A 19,035-nucleotide genomic window follows, 5' to 3' on the forward strand; every position below is an offset into this window, starting at 1 on the left:
CTCTATCGTCTATTTAAATTTCACATGCTTTCCTACTTCTATATTTCTTTCCTTTTTTTTTTTTTTTTTTTTTTAAAACACTTATTTTTCTTAACTTTTCAGCAAAGTATTAGCACCTTTCAGGTGCATTCACATTTTAACATCGAATCATTTACACGTGGATTCATTTCAAAGTCGTTCATTTGAATCAGGGAGCATTTTGATATTTTTGTTATTTGTGCTTCTCAAGGCACCACCTGAGAAACTCCTCCTACTTTCACAGGTGAAGTTTACCTGATGGGAAGAAGGGGAAAAAAACAGATAGTCACGGATTCGGATTGGAGAAGCGCTGCTATAATTATAAAGCTTATAGTTTTTAAATAAATAACTAAGTAATTAAAGAAGGCTTATGTTACATATATGCCTGTGTAGAGTCAAAAAAATATTACTGAAAATATTTTAAAATTAAAGAAGTACAGTAAAAGTCTTATCACCCCCTTTTTTTTTTTTAACTACAATCTTTGTTATAGATGTTTATTTTCTGGCTTCTACATTATTGATTCAGTACAAAAACATTTTAGATTCCAAACATTAGTTTTCCAGCACAAAATGAAACGTTACAGACAAATGTTTGTATGTCAGTAAAGAAAGCAGCAGATTCCATAAGAGACACTTTTCAGATAAAAACAGAATGAAGGCTGCTGGGTTTCGCTGCAGAAATAAGAAGCGAGTCGACAGTCAAAGTCTCCAGAAGAACTGTGGCTGCTTCTGCAAGATGCTCAGTAACACTTCCAGCTCATTTCCTTATAAAACTGCACACACTGCACCTCAGATACTGCTTTATTTATTTAAAGTGAAGGATCGTCACATTAAATACTGACTTTATTTCATTTATTACTGTTTACTGCTCTTTATAGGATTTTTTAAATGTAGAAACATTTAATTTCATTATTTTTTCAGGCGTCTTTGTTCTACAGCATTTCATTACACGTGCATAAGACTTTTGCACAGAACTGTAAATATCTCCATCATTTTGTTTAATCTTTTATGCAATATTTTCACTAAAACGCTTCTGTGATTAACAGTGAAAGCGAGGGAAGTGTTTTCTTCTGGAAGTTCTTTAGATATCTCCTAAATATCTTGAGCAAGATGACGTTAGAATTAGTTTCTTTTTAGATGTTGAAGTTGGTGATGTATTATTAATACGTGGTGTAATTAGTTATAATGAGCGTAATAGTAGTAGTGGTTAATTATCTCCGTGTGTGTGTGTGTGTGTGTGTGTGTGTGTGTGTGTGTGTGTGTGTGTGTGTGTGTGTGTGTGTGTGTGTGTGTGTGTGTTCAGGGTCGAATTACTACGTGCGGATCCTGAGCACTATAGACCGAGAGCTGCTGAAGCCCAACGCCTCGGTGGCTCTGCACAAACACAGCAACGCTCTGGTGGACGTTCTGCCTCCGGAGGCCGACAGCAGCATCATGATGCTCACCTCCGGTAAAAAATAAATAAATAAAAACCCTTTCGATAAACTTTCCGATTTCCTTCACCAGAGATTCTTCCCTCTTTAGCCGAGATGTTGCGTTGTGACGTGTCATAAGGTCACGTGTGATGTGTGATGTGTGTTTGACGTGACAGATCAGAAGCCGGACGTGATGTACGCTGATATCGGAGGGATGGACATCCAGAAGCAGGAGGTGCGGGAGGCCGTGGAGCTTCCCCTCACACACTTTGAGCTCTATAAGCAGGTAAGCTGTCAGATAAAGTGTTAGTTAAAGGTTTTCTGGTTGCCGTGACGACCGGCGTTTAACCGGCGTTTTAATGTTTGAGCTTTGAAACATCTGGATGGAAAAGTTAGTGTTGAGCCGTGTGTTTGGTGTTTTATTCGTTCTCTTTCTCTCTCTCTCTCTGTGTGTGTGTGTGTGTGTGTGTGTGTGTGTGTGTCCCAGATTGGTATCGACCCCCCGAGAGGTGTGCTGATGTACGGACCCCCCGGCTGTGGGAAAACCATGCTGGCTAAAGCGGTGGCTCACCACACCACAGGTCCGTTAATCACACTCACGTACAGTAAATACACTTAAATACACAAATAACAACTCACACCTGCTGAACTACATCTCAGGTAATAATAAGTGAGAGAAGGATGGAGAGACAGGTAGAGATGTATAAGCAGTGAGACAGGTGATGTGTAGATGGACATACAGGTAGAGATAGAAGGTTAGTTGGAGAGACAGGTAGCAACAGACAGAGAGAGAGGTAGCTGTAGATGGACAGGTAGCGACAGAGAGACAGGTAGCTGTAGACGGACAGGTAGCTGTAGACGGACAGGTAGCTGTACACGGACAGGTAGCGACAGAGAGACAGGTAGCTGTAGACGGACAGGTAGCTGTAGACGGACAGGTAGCTGTAGACGGACAGGTAGTGACAGAGAGACAGGTAGCGACAGAGAGACAGGTAGCTGTAGATGGACAGGTAGCTGTAGATGGACAGGTAGCGACAGAGAGACAGGTAGCGACAGAGAGACAGGTAGCTGTAGATGGACAGGTAGCTGTAGATGGACAGGTAGCGACAGAGAGACAGGTAGCGACAGAGAGACAGGTAGCGACAGAGAGACAGGTAGCGACAGAGAGACAGGTTAATCGTTGTGTTCACGTGTCCTATTTTGTCCTCAGCGGCGTTTATCCGGGTCGTGGGCTCTGAGTTTGTTCAGAAATACCTGGGTGAAGGGCCGCGTATGGTCAGAGACGTGTTCCGATTGGCCAAAGAGAACGCACCTGCCATCATCTTCATCGACGAGATCGACGCCATCGCCACCAAGCGCTTCGACGCACAGACCGGAGGTGCGACTGCTTTCACCTTTACGCCTATTCACCTCTTATTCACCTCTTATTCACCTCTTATTCACCTGATCGAGATTCACCATCGTTTCGTCATAATCCCCTTTAATGCCTAGACATCAGACTTAATAATTATTTTAATAAATCTCTCTCTCTCTCTCTCTCTCTCTAGCTGACAGAGAGGTGCAGAGGATCCTCCTGGAGCTGCTGAATCAGATGGACGGATTCGACCAGAACGTCAATGTGAAGGTGAGTTTGGACTTTATGCTTTATTCTGATTGGCTCGTTTATAAATGCACGTTACGGATCCACCAATAAGCTCTGGGCATTGATCAGTTACACTCTCCTCTTACTCTCTCTCTCTGTGTGTGTGTCTGTGTGTGTGTCTGTGTGTGTGTCTGTGTGTGTGTCTGTGTGTGTGTCTGTGTGTGTCTCTCTGTGTGTGTGTGTGTGTGTGTGTGTGTGTGTGCAGGTGATCATGGCCACTAACAGGGCCGACACTCTGGACCCGGCTCTGCTGCGTCCTGGTCGTCTGGACCGTAAGATCGAGTTTCCTCTGCCGGACCGCAGACAGAAACGCCTCATCTTCTCCACCATCACCAGCAAGATGAACCTGTCTGAGGAGGTGGACCTGGAGGACTGTATCCTCATCACACACCTGTCCATCACACACGCGCCTGTCCATCACACACACACACACCTCTACCTGTCCATCACACGCACCTGTCCATCACACGCACACCTGTCCATCACACGCGCCTGTCCATCACACACACACACACACCTACCTGTCCATCACACGCACCTGTCCATCACACGCACCTGTCCATCACACGCACACCTGTCCATCACACGCACACCTGTCCATCACACGCACACCTGTCCATCACACGCACCTGTCCATCACACGCACACCTGTCCATCACACGCACACACACCTGTCCATCATACACTTAAACTCAATGTTCAGATCACATGCACAGTTTCCTTGTTTTCTTTTCCTTTCCCTCTATTCTTCTCTCCCATTACTTCCTGACATCTATCAAGTTTAAACTCTTTCCTTCTGTTCTCCCTTCCTCCTTTCCTTTGCTTTCTTTTTCTCCCTTTCTTCTTTCCTCCATCACTTCCTGACATCTATTATGTTTAAACTCATTTCTTCCTTCCTTCTTTCCTTTGCTTTTCCTTTCCTCCCTTTCTTCTTTCCTGTATTAGTTCCTGACATCCATGAAGTTGAAATTTGTTCTTTCTTTCTTTTATTTTTCTTTCTGATGGAATATTTTTTTTTTTTTTTTTTTTTTGTATTAGGTGTGTGTTATTCACAAAGTCTGTTTTTGGGTGTTTTTTTTGTATTGTGTGTGTGTGTGTGTGTGTGTGTGTATAGATTGTGTTGTTTTAAGGGATTATGGATTAAAGCAGCAGTGTGTGTGTGTGTGTGTGTGTGTGTGTGTGTGTGTGTGTGTGTGTGTGTGTGTGTGTGTTTTGTATCTTTGTGTTCTCCTTAACCCGTGTGTGTGTAGATGTTGCTCGACCGGACAAGATCTCTGGAGCAGATATTAACTCCATCTGCCAGGAGGTGAGTGTGTAACACTGTCACACACCTCGCTTTAACTTCCAGCTTTAAACAACAGTGTGTGTGTGTGTGTGTGTGTGTGTGTGTGTGTGTGTGTGTGTGTGTGTGTGAGAGAGAGAGAGAGAGAGAGAGAGAGAGGTGTAGCTGCATACTGTTACAGCATGGTGCACGTTTTTCTCACGTCATGTGTAGCTGCTTCGTACCACTACAGCCGTGTGTGTGTGTGTGTGTGTGTGTGTGTGTGTGTGTTTTCTCTCAGGCTGGCATGCTGGCTGTGCGTGAAAACCGTTATATCGTCCTGGCCAAGGATTTCGAGAAGGCTTACAAGACGGTCATCAAGAAGGACGAGCAGGAGCACGAGTTCTACAAGTAGAGACGCCGTTTCGTCACATCGGCGTTAACGTAGCTGTTTTTTCTTTATTATTTTCTGTGTTTATTTGTACGCACACACACACACACACACACACACACACACACACACACACACACACACACAGTATATCATTACGGTCTAGGCATCGGTGCCTGAGACACACACACACATGGACTGTGACGTCACTGGATTCAAACACACACACACACACACACACACACACACACACCACTGCAACTTCAAAACATTTTACAGATTATTGTACACTGCAAAAAAGAACCAATAAAATGTTTTCCATAAAATGGTCTTGCTTTATTTTCTTCCACACACTGATCATTAAATCTAATTTAATTTATTTAATGACCCAATCCAAGCTACAGGGTTTGGCACTGACACCATTTTCTATTTATTTATTTATTTATTTATTTATTTAGATCATAGTTATCGATCACATAAATCTACTCCAATGTCAAACCTTTTATAAATGTATCTCGCTTATTTAATACCAAACTATCAAACGTTTAAACACGGTGATGGAGGTGTGATACCACGTGACCTTCATTTAAACCGATTTCAGCCAATGAAAGCACGGCTATGACGTCACGACGAGCCGGGTACTTGCTGTAACTGCACTGCACCAGCAGGGGGAGCTAATGCACACATTGCATGTTGTGTGAGGTTTTTATTGTACTTTGTTATTTTGACCTAAATAACCTGAATTAATGAAGTTATTTCAGGAAAATGGTGTTAATGAAATGTTACTGAACAAAAAAATAATGCTTTAATCAGTTTGAATAAAAATGCAATCTAATATCTCTCTCACACACACACACTTTTGATAGAATTCTGCAGTCATGTTATACAAGATCTTCATGTTCTTCATGTTCCTTATCCTTTCCACCGCATCATCTCCACATGCAGCACAAACACAAACACACCCGCAGTGTTAGTGAATGTTGGTTGGAGCTCCTCGTGTTTGGTGCTGCATCAGCCTGGATATCTTCAGACCTCGGGATTGATACGGAGCTCTTCTCCAACAGCTTCTCACTTTCTCTTTCTCCTTCTCCTTCTCCACATCCACCCAGGAGCTACAGCAGCTCAGTCCCAGGTTGTTGTAGTGCCTTTAACGACCACCAGAGGGAGACAGATGCTTAAACTACAGCAATCCTGATTCAGCACATTAACACATTAACAGCTTTAACCTGAGGATACAGTGAAATGTGTTATATGAGTGTGAGTCAAATGATGACCTTCATTTTGTTTGTTTGTTTATTTTGCATTTTTTACTGCAGTTTTTTCCCCACTGGAGTTTCTTTATATTACCCTTATATTTATGAAATTATTAAAAATCTAATTTTATAAATATTCAGATTGCAACTGCCCCCCCATACACACACACACACACACACACACTTAGCCCCTTCTTATTTGCATAGTGAATCTGATTGGCTGTTGTATTTGCTGATGTAATTACACAGTTTTTTATATTATATTTAAGTTATTTAGATTCTCCAGGAAGATATTGAGCTGTTTCTCAAAAGAACACGGCAAAACAAAAGTACTGCAGTTTGATCCTCCTTACACTCAGATTAAATGAAATTAAAAACATGTTTTATAAAGTTTACATGTTTTAAAACCTGTTTTATATGAGTTTAGTATTGTTTCATGAACTGTGCATATGTGAAACGTCTCATTAGTAATTATTTTGAATTGAAGTCGATGGGTTTGATTCACGGTTTGTTTGAGTCAGAGTTTGACTGAATCTCAGTTTGAATCACAGATCATTTAAACTACAGTTTATTTAAATTTCAGTTCAGAAACACAATTTGTTTGAGAAGATGTGAATACAGCAAATACACTTAGGCGTGAACCAAACCAACCGGTCTGAAATACTGAAGAGGAAAGTGATCTTAGGCCCTTTTTGAGGTTTAATTGGGTCAGATGAATTTTGCGAGTACATTTCTAGCGCTGTCTTTTTTCCCTAGATGCCCTCAGCAAATGTTTGTTTTCAGGTCTGCTTACACTTGTGCTGTATGAAAGCCATTGTGCAGAGGGACTAATTGCTGGGAAAGCTGTATAACACTCGCTTATTGGGGAAAGAAAGGAGCAGGATTGAGAAAGCCTGCTGCAGTAGCTAAGCTGCATTAAGTATGTGGGTTAGCACACGCCAGGATTGTTCAGAATGTGAAACAGGAAAAACCAGCCTGTAATTCAGGTTTGGGATAAACGCACCCGCATCTGAAGCTGACTCAATCCACAGAGTAAAACATCTCCATGTCGTCCCCTTTATTTCAAATGTTGATTATTGTTTGATTCACAGTTCATTTGAAGCTTTTTTTTATCCACAGTTTATTTAAATCAAATTCTGTTTGATTCACAGTTCATTTGAATCATATTGTATTTGATTCACAGTTCATTTGAATCATATTTTTGTTTGAGTCGCAGTTCATTTGAGTCATTTTTTATTCACAGTTCATTTAAATCATATTTCATTTGATTCACAGTTCATTTAATCACAGTTTGTTTGATTCCCAGTTCATTTGAATCACATTTTGTTTGAGTCGCAGTTCATTTTTTTATTCAGTTTATTTGAATCATATTTTTGTTTGATTCACAGTTCATTTTTTTATCCACAGTTCATTTAATCACAGTTTGTTTGAGTCGCCGTTCATTTGAATCAGTTTGATTGACATGTTTTGTCAGAAGTGATTTTTTAAACTGTAATAATCTGAGTGATGTGTTCGATATGACTCACACCGGATAACATTAAGCTAGAGTCATGAGGTTTGGTGTCTCTCACCTGTTCCAGCACACTCTGTCTTCTGGCAGGTGTGTGATCACCTGATCGAACATGTTTGTGTACAGGGTTTGTGTGGCTGCGTTCCTGGGGTTAGACAGCTGGGCAAAAACATGCACTAATTCATAGCCACGTGTCCTTACGGAGTCGGGACAGAGGACACGCCACAGAGCCGAGACCAGGGCGTCCACCTGAGGCTGAGGCTTCCAGGGATTATACTGAGGAACGAAGCATCGAGGACCCACAGACATCCTGCGTTTCAGAACATTAACAATAAATTAAATGGGGTGTATTGAGTAATTTTTTTTTTTTTTTAAAAAAGTACAGAGATTAAAGCAGTAATTGAACCAATAATGAACTGCACAGAATAATAGTATGGATTAGCGAGTGTGATGATTCAGACAAGCACAATGCTGAACACGATGATAAACACGATGCTGAACACTTCCGCGTGTGTTTCAATCCTTATGACCAAAAAGGAAAATATATTAAGTCTAAAAGCAAAAGATGAATTGAAGGGGCAGAAGGATAGATAGATAGATAGATAGATAGATAGATAGATAGATAGATAGATAGATAGATAGATGGCTGAACTGACAGAGAGGTAGGTAGAACAGTGGATGGATTGATGGACAGATAGATAGATAGATAGATAGATAGATAGGAAGTTAGATGAACAAATGGCTGGATGGAAAGGGTAGGTTGGTGGATGTACAGAAGGATAGATAGATACATAGACACACACACACACACACACATATATCACACACATGATATATATGTGTATATATATATATGTGAGAGAGAGAGAGAGAGAGGTCTATTAACGTGAGTGCAGGTTATTAACGTGAGAGCAGGTTATTAACGTGAGTGCAGGTTATTAACGTGAGAGCAGGTTAGTAACGTGAGATCAGGTTATTAACGTGAGAGCAGGTTAGTAATGTGAGAGCAGGTTATTAACGTGAGAGCAGGTTATTAACGTGAGTGCAGGTTATTAACGTGAGAGCAGGTTATTAACGTGAGATCAGGTTAGTAACGTGAGTGCAGGTTATTAACGTGAGAGCAGGTTATTAACGTGAGTGCAGGTTATTAACGTGAGAGCAGGTTATTAACGTGAGAGCAGGTTATTAACGTGAGTGCAGGTTATTAACGTGAGAGCAGGTTATTAACGTGAGATCAGGTTAGTAACGTGAGTGCAGGTTATTAACGTGAGTGCAGGTTATTAACGTGAGTGCAGGTTAGTAACGTGAGAGCAGGTTATTAACGTGAGTGCAGGTTAGTAACGTGAGTGCAGGTTAGTAACGTGAGTGCAGGTTAGTAACGTGAGAGCAGGTTATTAACGTGAGAGCAGGTTATTAACGTGAGAGCAGGTTATTAACGTGAGAGCAGGTTATTAATGTGAGTGCAGGTTAGTAATGTGAGATCAGGTTAGTAACGTGAGAGCAGGTTATTAACGTGAGAGCAGGTTATTAACGTGAGAGCAGGTTATTAACGTGAGAGCAGGTTAGTAACGTGAGAGCAGGTTATTAATGTGAGAGCAGGTTATTGACGTGAGAGCAGGTTATTAATGTGAGAGCAGGTTATTAACGTGAGATCAGGTTAGTAACGTGAGAGCAGGTTATTAACGTGAGAGCAGGTTATTAACGTGAGAGCAGGTTATTAACGTGAGATCAGGTTAGTAACGTGAGAGCAGGTTAGTAACGTGAGAGCAGGTTAGTAACGTGAGAGCAGGTTAGTAACGTGAGAGCAGGTTAGTAACGTGAGAGCAGGTTATTAATGTGAGATCAGACTGGAGCGGCTGTTTGAGTTGAGGGTTTGTCTGAATGAAGCTGCTCCTGATGTGTTTGTCTGAAACCCACTCCAGAGCTGATTGTGTACTCACCTCCACACACCTTCCCTCTGCCTCCTTTCACACTGACCGCTTCACTGTTTACATTCAAGTTTCCAACTGAGTCAACTATTCTGGAACTTTGCTTAAGATTTAACACACCTCAGCTGTGACATATGTGTGTGTGTGTGTGTGTGTGTGTGTTTGACTTTTATTGAAATGGTTTCTGTTTGTCCAGAGTATATTTATTTATATATATTTCTGTCCAATCTGATGAATGAGCTCAGATGAAAGACTCACAGTGAGTGGGAATATCCGCCACGTCAGCGTGTGAGGAAGGATGGAGAGATCTCAGGGTGGAAAACAGACGATGCAAACAATCTACACATGAAAATCCTTTAATAATGATAAAAATAATAATAATTTATCAACACTACTCACATGTAAAGTTCAGCAGGTGCACGTGCTCTCATCTGCTCTCACCTCTTGATTAACGCTTAATGGCTATCGAATTCCTCACGCGCGGTCGGGAATGCTGACCGTCATTCCCAGCGCGAGAGTCGAATTCCTGAACGGTTTGGAAGAGTCAGGATTGTTGTAAGCGCGAGCTTGTTGTTGTTGTTGTTGTTGTTTTATTCCTCTTATACCACAGCAATTTGAGAAATGATTACAATTTTTAATTTATTCATGATTGATACGTCATACTCTTTATCAGTTTTTTAAAAATAAATAAACCTCTGTTTATTAGACTTTTCCAGATCTAAACATTCTAATATACTTTAACAATGCTGTATACAATTTCCATCAGGGAAGAAAAAAGAATAATGAAGTCAACTCAGGAGCAGCAGACAACTTGATGGGTCTTACATCAGCAAAACGAGTTACTTCCTGTTGTCACTTACGTTATAGCAGCTATAAACACTCATTCCCTCACCAGCCTCTCTTTATTCTCTCTCTTAAAGTTAATAAGACAAAAAACAGCAGCTTGTTACGGATGTTACCGAGAAACCGCAAAGCATCCTGAAGATGTCGGAAAACTTAACCTTACAGCTTCACCTCTGACTGTTACAAAGCGCTGACACTGGAGACTCCTTCCATACGTTACGTAAACACATTTCTCCTTACAGAAAACTTCACCAGATCAATGATTTTTAAATCTGTTTTTTATTAGCGGAGCGTCTGTCGTACACGTCCCTGTGAACGAGCTGTTACTATAGAAACCATAACGTATTAGAACGTAATATAAACCTGTTCTAGAAAATTAATCAACGCCTCGAATTCTGACCAATCACAATCCAGAACTCAACAGCGCTGGGAATATATCATAATCAAATATAAAATGCAACAATCTGTTAGAACGAAGTAAAAGACATATAACTAGTTAGGTCATGTTTCTGCACTCTTCGAAAATTTAGAGTCCATAAGGGTTCCTTGGGTTGTTCCTCTGAGGAACCTACAGTATAAAGGTTCTATGTAGAATGTTTCACTATCAGAAAGAGTTCCATGTAGAACCCTTTTAGCTGACTAATAACCAATTCATCTTCAGTAAGAGCTTTTATCCTGGTCAGGCTGGTGGAGATTCCGGGTCTATCCTGGGAACACTTGGTGTGAGGTGGGAAAACATCTTGGATGGGACGCCAGTCCATCGCAGGGCAATTCATCTACTGTACAGTGGGAGGAAACTGGAGAATCCAGAGGAAACCCACACAGAGAGTACCCTCAACTCAAGAAGGAACCAGGACCCGCTGTACCACCGTGCAAGCCCATATTATCCAACGAAACCTTCAAAAAAACCAACAAAGAACCCTTGAGGAACCATGTTCTACGCGTGGTAACAAGTACCAAAAGCTAAATGTTAAACTCCTGACATGTTCAAGTTGTTAAGAAGAAACTAATGAGCAATATTTTGGAGTTCGTACCACACACTTTCCCAGTTATTAATAAAAAAGCATACTTTGGAGAAGTTCTTAGCTTCCTAACCAGCTTCTACTAGGAACCTTCAGCTTGTCTCACAGGGGGAACTCTTTATGTTTTCCTTTTCAGAGAAGACCCCATGCTGAGATCATTTAGGAGGTCAAGAACTTTCTGAAGAACTCAGAGGAACCTTTTCCTGAGAATGTAAGAATCCTCTAATATCTTGTTCATCCTCTGTGTGTGTGTGAGATGTAACACCCTCACCCCAAACCACCGCCATTTTGTTTTGCTGCAGGATGTGCACCCATAGTGTAACTCCCAAAATAGTGTTTGTTTGTTTGTTTGTTTGTTTGCGTGTGTGTGTGTGTGTGTGTGTGTGTGTGTGTGTGTGTGTGTGTGTTTGTTTTATAGTTTCACTAGAAGTTTTTTCTCAGTTCAGTCATTGTCATATCCAAACTGAAGCGCGTGCGTGGAAAGACACTATTTTTTCAATTTTTTTAAATGTTTTAAAATTTAAATTTTTAAAAAACAATTACGTGATGACGTAATGACGCAGCTATGGTTACTGTTTTTTTTTTCTGTTTCCACGCGTACTTTTTTAGCCACAACAAAGTACCTCACTTCCGGTGTGTTAGACAGGGTGGAAGCAGCATTAAACTCCGAGCACACACACACACACACACACGGTGTTTAACGCGAGTTTATTCAGCGGTAAGTGTGAATGTTCTGTTTTTATGCCTGTGTGAGTGTTTAATCTTTGTGTTGTTGGTTAATTTAAGCATGAAATCTCGCTTGGGAATCGTCGCTAGCTTTCTCTCGCTAACATTCACAGCAACAGCAACAGCAACATTAGCGGCTGCTTTTCGCTTCCTTTCTTATTTAATCTCTAAAACTAAATAGTTCTGGGTGTTTAATCTGTAATATAACCGCCTGCAACACGTTATTAAATGATTATCTGTAAGGAATCGAGTTTGTTAGTTGTGTAGTTGATGTGAACACAGCTGGCTTTAAAGAGCTAAATCAGCACTTCTGGCTTTAGCCCTGATCCTGTCCTGCTTTTATCCCGGGTTAAACTCCATTTATCCTCATTACAACTGGGTTAAACTCCATTTATCCTCATTACAACTGGGTTAAACTCCATTAATCCTCATTACAACTGGGGTTAAACTCCATTTATCCTCATTACAACTGGGTTAAACTCCATTAATCCTCATTACAACTGGGGTTAAACTCCATTTATCCTCATTACAACTGGGTTAAACTCCATTTATCCTCATTACAACTGGGTTAAACTCCATTTATCCTCATTACAACTGGGTTAAACTCCATTAATCCTCATTACAACTGGGTTAAACTCCATTAATCCTCATTACAACTGGGTTAAACTCCGTTTATCCTCATTACAACTGGGTTAAACTCCGTTAATCCTCATTACAACTGGGTTAAACTCCATTAATCCTCATTACAACTGGGTTAAACTCCATTAATCCTCATTACAACTGGGTTAAACTCCATTTATCCTCATTACAACTGGGTTAAACTCCATTTATCCTCATTACAACTGGGTTAAACTCCATTAATCCTCATTACAACTGGGTTAAACTCCATTTATCCTCATTACAACTGGGTTAAACTCCATTAATCCTCATTACAACTGGGTTAAACTCCATTTATCCTCATTACAACTGGGTTAAACTCCATTTATCCTCATTACAACTGGGTTAAACTCCATTTATCCTCATTACAACTGGGTTAAACTCCATTAATCCTCATTACAACTGGGTTAAACTCCATTAATCCTCATTACAACTGGGTTAAACTCCGTTTATCCTCATTACAACTGGGTTAAACTCCGTTAATCCTCATTACAACTGGGTTAAACTCCATTAATCCTCATTACAACTGGGTTAAACTCCATTAATCCTCATTACAACTGGGTTAAACTCCATTTATCCTCATTACAACTGGGTTAAACTCCATTTATCCTCATTACAACTGGGTTAAACTCCATTTATCCTCATTACAACTGGGTTAAACTCCATTAATCCTCATTACAACTGGGTTAAACTCCGTTAATCCTCATTACAACTGGGTTAAACTCCATTTATCCTCATTACAACTGGGTTAAACTCCATTTATCCTCATTACAACTGGGTTAAACTCCATTAATCCTCATTACAACTGGGTTAAACTCCGTTAATCCTCATTACAACTGGGTTAAACTCCGTTAATCCTCATTACAACTGGGTTAAACTCCATTTATCCTCATTACAACTGGGTTAAACTCCATTTATCCTCATTACAACTGGGTTAAACTCCATTTATCCTCATTACAACTGGGTTAAACTCCATTTATCCTCATTACAACTGGGTTAAACTCCATTAATCCTAATTATAACTGGGTTAAACTCCATTTATCCTCATTACAACTGGGTTAAACTCCGTTAATCCTCATTGCAACTGGGTTAAACTCCGTTAATCCTCATTACAACTGGGTTAAACTCCATTAATCCTCATTACAACTGGGTTAAACTCCGTTAATCCTCATTACAACTGGGTTAAACTCCATTTATCCTCATTACAACTGGGTTAAACTCCGTTAATCCTCATTACAACTGAGTTAAACTCCGTTAATCCTCATTACAACTGGGTTAAACTCCGTTAATCCTCATTACAACTGAGTTAAACTCCGTTAATCCTCATTACAACTGGGTTAAACTCCGTTAATCCTCATTACAACGGAGTTAAACTCCGTTAATCCTCATTACAACGGAGTTAAACTCCGTTAATCCTCATTACAACGGAGTTAAACTCCGTTAATCCTCATTACAACTGAGTTAAACTCCGTTAATCCTCATTATAACTGGGTTAAACTCCAATTCTGCCTGTTTGTTCACGAGTTTGCTCGTCTCTTGAAAGAGAATAAAATCATGAAACATAAGGTGTGTATGTAAATAACATCAGTTGAGTCTGATACCTGCGTACAGGTAATAATAATAATAATAATAATAATAATAATGATAATAATAATACCTTTTATTTATAGGCGCCTTTCAAGACACTGAAGGACACCATACAATATAAAACAATAAAATACAAGACGTAGAAAAGACCAACATTATAACAACACATCAAACGAGCAAATCATTAAAAGCTATTCTAAACAACTACGTTTTTATCTGAGCTTTAAAATGGGAAATTGAATCCAGGTGTGTCTGTAATGTACATTAATGACCTAGCGAAGTAGTGTAAAACAGTACGTTACAAACACCCCTCTGTAGATAGGATCATGTGGAGTGAAATAATCCCGTGAAGCTCTTATCTAGAGACAGAAATGAAGTGGCGACGTACAGCAGAGTGATTACTGGTGTTCAAGAGCCAACAAGCGGGTTTCACTCCTTCTCCTGGAATAGTTCAGAACAGAGCCTCACTGAGAGAGAGACAGAGAGAGGGAGAGAAAGAAACAGACAGATACAGACACAGATAAATAGAGATAGTGAAAGAGTCACAGAGAGAAAGATGGAGAGCGGGATACAGAGACAACTACAGAGAGTCTGAGACAAATGGAGAGAGAATTTTAGTTAGAGAGACGGACAGAGAGAGACAGAGTCAGAGATGGAGGGAGACACTGAGACAGACAGACGGAGAGAGAGAGCTAGAGACAGACAGACGGAGAGAGAGCGCTAGAGACAGACAGATGGGGGGGGAGAGAGAGAGAGAGAGAAAGCGAGAGACAGACAGACGGAGAGAGAGAGAGAGAGAAGTAGAGAGAGAGACAGAGACAGACAGACAGGGAGAGAGAGAGAAGTAGAGACAGACAGATGGAGGGACTGCATACGTGTGTGAGGGAGAGAATTTAGAATTTTAGTTAGAGAGAGAGAGAGAGAGAGAGAGAGAGAGAGGAGTTAGACGTTACTTGTGTGTATGAGAGAGAGAGAGAGAGAGACAGAGAGAGAGGAGTTACCTGTTACCTGTGTGTGAGTGAGAGAGAGAGAGAGAGACAGATGGGGAGAGAGAGAGAGAGAGAGAGAGAGACAGATGGGGAGAGAGAGAGAGAGAGAGAGAGGGAGAGGGAGAGAGGGGAGTTACCTGTTACCTGTGTGTGAGTGAGTGAGAGTGAGAGAGAGAGAGAGAGAGAGAGAGAGACACACAGATGGGGGGAGAGAGAGACTGGGGGGGGGGGGGAGAGGGGAGAGGGGAGAGGGGAGAGGGAGAGGGAGAGAGAGAGAGAGAGAGAGAGAGAGAGAGAGAGAGAGGGAGAGAGAGGGAGAGGGAGAGAGGGGAGTTACCTGTTACCTGTGTGTGAGTGAGTGAGAGTGAGAGAGAGAGAGAGAGAGAGAGAGAGACACACAGATGGGGGGAGAGAGAGACTGGGGGGGGGGGGAGAGGGGAGAGGGGAGAGGGGAGAGGGGAGAGGGGAGAGGGGAGAGGGAGAGGGAGAGAGAGAGAGAGAGAGAGAGAGAGAGAGAGAGAGAGAGAGAGAGAGAGAGAGTTACCTGTTACCTGTGTGTGAGAAATGAAAGCTGGTGTAAGGTGAGTTATGGCGTTAGACTGAGTGCTGAATGATACGGCTCCTGTCAGTAGTGACCTCTGTACTTACTCTGATGTGATAGTGAGAGTTGTGAGTATTATTACTGGACTGATATCGGACTGAAACGTCGGACCGGATTAGACGTGGAAGCTTGTGCTGTTGTGCGTAACTCAGAAAGCGACGCTGGCGGAGGTTTGACTCGGATAACTCTGAGCTCCTCGGTGTGATGCGTAGTGAGTTTTTCATTTCAGAACCTACTGAAGATAAAGCTTTGTGTGATCATGCCGTGCGCGCGCGCGCGTGTGTGTGTGTGTGTGTGTGTGTGTGTGACCTCTGCCCTGAAGCCACGTTTACGTTAGCCGTGGACCAATCGTTGGCGAAGACTTTCTCACTCTTCTCAAATGATCAGGAAATTATTTTCAGTCACGCCTTGAACATGCCCTCATTTTTAACCTATTTATATTTCTGTCTTTTTTTTCCTGTGAGATGACAGGGCAGGAGAAAGACAAATTATTACACTTAATAACCATAATTAAAAAAAAAAAAAAACACTCGTGTGCTAATTGAGTCTGGATGTTTTCATCGTTATCGTCATTATCGTCGTGTGTGTGTGTGTGTGTGTGTGTATGATTTTATAAATCCTTTCTTACTCGCTGTGAAAAATAAGCGTGAATTAAAAACTATTTTTCTACAAACTCTTTTATTTCCATACTTTTCTTTATGAAATACTCTTTATGATAACTTTTATAAACAAAACTGCAGGTTCAGAAGCCAAACAGGCCGTGTGATACTGTTACTGTTAAAATTATTCTGATATTAAATTAAAATAAATGCATATTATTTCAACAAGAATAAAAAATAAATAACAATTAAAATCAATAACAGATTTAACAATAATAATAGATTAGTAATAGTATTAGCTTTATAATAATTATAATAATAACAATAAAGTGAATAGCAATTTAAATAAATACAGTTAACCATAATATAAACATTAATAAGAAAAGTGATTATTATTATTATTATTATTATTATTATTATTATTGCCCTGTTTGGGTTTCTGTACGTGCGAGCGAGGGACGCTACACCTAAAGAGTTTATAAAAATGATATAAAAAATTGTATTTCATCAAGAAAAGGAGGAAAAGATAGTTTGTAAAAAAAAAAAAAAAAATAGTTTTAAATTTCAATTTAATTCTATTTTGTTTGTATAGAGATTTTTTTTTTTTAAATGGACAAAGCAGCTTTACAGAAATATAAATTCTGGCTATAAATTTAAAATTTATAAATTTAATTTCCACTTATTTATTTATTTATTTATTTATTTATTTATTACAGCAAGGGACAAATGAATAAAATCGCGCACACACACTCACTCATAAAATAGTACACACATGATTATAAAATAGTTATTACATTACAATACTGAGTCCTAATATTCAGACTAAATTAGTATATTTGAGATAACGCGTTAATAGCCGTGTGTGTGTGTGTGTGTGTGTCTGTAGGGCTGTGTGTGTGTGTGTGTGTGTGTGTGTGTGTGTGTGTGTGTGTAAGGCTGTGTGTGTGTAGGGCTGCGTGTGTAGGGTTATGTGTGTGTGTAAGGCTGTATGTGTGTGTGTGTGTGTGTGTGTGTGTGTGTGTGTGTAGGGCTGTGTGTGTGTGTATCTGTAGGGCTGTGCGTGTGTAGGGTTATGTGTGTGTGTAAGGCTGTATGTGTGTGTGTGTGTGTGTAAGGCTGTGTGTGTGTGTGTCGGGCTGGGTGTGTGTATGTGTGTGTGTATGTGTGTGTGTATGTGTGTGTGTATGTGTGTGTGTGTATGTGTGTGTGTGTGTGTGTGTGTGTATGTGTGTGTGTGTGTGTCGGGCTGGGTGTGTGTGTGTGTGTGTGTCGGGCTGGGTGTGTGTGTGTGTGTGTGTGTGTGTGTGTGTGTGTGTGTGTGTCGGGCTGGGGGTGTGTGTGTGTGTGTGCGTGTGTGTGTGTGTCATTACTAAAGATTTTGTGCAATAACATGTGGATTGTGTAACGTTAAACAGTTGTTTTTATATCTGCAGCATTTTAAGGAATAATGTAATTTAGCCTCAATCCATGTAACAATACACGGCATTATGTATAATGAGAACAGAAAACACACCAACACACACGCACACACACACACAGCCCTGCACACACACACACACACACACACACACACACACACACACACACACACACACACATGGAGTGTTTATTTGGACAAGTTGGTTTCAGCATACCAGCGAGTTGCTCGAGGCTGAACATGAGACGTGTGAATGAAATGAAAGTGATACAGAGGTTTGATCTGAAAGACAACACACGCACAAACACACACACACACACACGCACACACACACACACACACACACACACACATACCTCTACACACACAAACACACACACACACAACAGAGGAGGAAACTATTAGTATGGATATTTTCGCATCGGGTTTCTGTGCCACTCAACCCCTGTTTCTCATTAACTCCAGTTTCACTGAAAAACTAAAGCTTACTAAAGAATAAACACTGCGTGTGTTGTGCTGTTACAGTAAAATAATCAATACCAGGGTGGTGTGATGAAGCCGAGTCACTGTTACCACACCGACGTTGATTATTTTCCTGTAACAGCACATCCCCGAGTGTTTTAGTCCAAAATTTCCCAACGCTGACGATTTATTTATTTATTTATTTATTAAAGAACGTCATGTCTTACTTTTTATCCATTTACAGTTACGTTGAACGTTCTGGCATGTCGACGAAACGAGTTGTCACTTACGTCATCGCGTCGTCACTTAGATGTTACAGAGACACAGCAACGAAAACTTAAAGTTACAGCTTTAAAGCGCTGACACTGGAGACTCCTTCCATCAGTGTTGCATCAACTTCAGTGTTTTGTTACGCTGTTCATTATTAGCGGAGCGTCTGCCGTACATGAGCCGTTACTATAGAAACGATAACGCGTTAATATATAAACCTGTGATTTGTAGCTACGCTACTGTCAGAGCTCCTGTTCTAGAAAATTAATCAACACCTTCTGACCAATCAGAACGCAGAATTCACTTCCTGGCAGGGGAAAGCGTAAAAGCAAGGAACAGCTGTATTGACATTACTGTATTGTTATATAGATGTTTATGTTGATGTAAGCTTTGTTTATATTGGATCCTGTATATATATATATATATACACACACACATACACAC

The 19,035-nt window shown here is 40.5% G+C and overlaps 2 protein-coding genes across 4 annotated transcripts in view; both read left to right on the forward strand.

Annotated features, from left to right (window-relative positions):
• The window catches only part of psmc4 (proteasome 26S subunit, ATPase 4), an 8,544-nt gene extending 3,491 nt beyond the window's left edge, over window positions 1–5,053 (forward strand). Inside the window, exons 4-11 of the mRNA XM_034298115.2 lie at window positions 1,322–1,468; window positions 1,610–1,719; window positions 1,921–2,014; window positions 2,644–2,811; window positions 2,981–3,057; window positions 3,281–3,449; window positions 4,326–4,381; window positions 4,638–5,053. Of these exons, the coding sequence (XP_034154006.1) occupies window positions 1,322–1,468; window positions 1,610–1,719; window positions 1,921–2,014; window positions 2,644–2,811; window positions 2,981–3,057; window positions 3,281–3,449; window positions 4,326–4,381; window positions 4,638–4,751 (935 nt within the window). The 3' untranslated portion in view covers window positions 4,752–5,053. The remainder of the gene's footprint in view (window positions 1–1,321; window positions 1,469–1,609; window positions 1,720–1,920; window positions 2,015–2,643; window positions 2,812–2,980; window positions 3,058–3,280; window positions 3,450–4,325; window positions 4,382–4,637) is intronic.
• Window positions 5,054–11,877: 6,824 nt separating this feature from the next.
• The window catches only part of si:dkey-199f5.8 (beta-1,4-galactosyltransferase 3), a 31,358-nt gene continuing 24,200 nt past the window's right edge, over window positions 11,878–19,035 (forward strand). The window contains exon 1 of one of the 3 annotated variants that reach the window (XM_034298117.2): window positions 11,878–12,001. The gene's annotated coding sequence lies outside the window, so the exon portion shown is untranslated. Of the gene's footprint in view, window positions 12,002–15,795; window positions 16,055–19,035 lie in introns of those variants that run through there. The other 2 variants (XM_053227971.1, XM_053227972.1) reach the window with 2 other exon arrangements.

The sequence above is a fragment of the Pangasianodon hypophthalmus genome, chromosome 22, assembly GCF_027358585.1.
Source record: "Pangasianodon hypophthalmus isolate fPanHyp1 chromosome 22, fPanHyp1.pri, whole genome shotgun sequence".
Lineage (NCBI taxonomy): Eukaryota > Metazoa > Chordata > Actinopteri > Siluriformes > Pangasiidae > Pangasianodon > Pangasianodon hypophthalmus.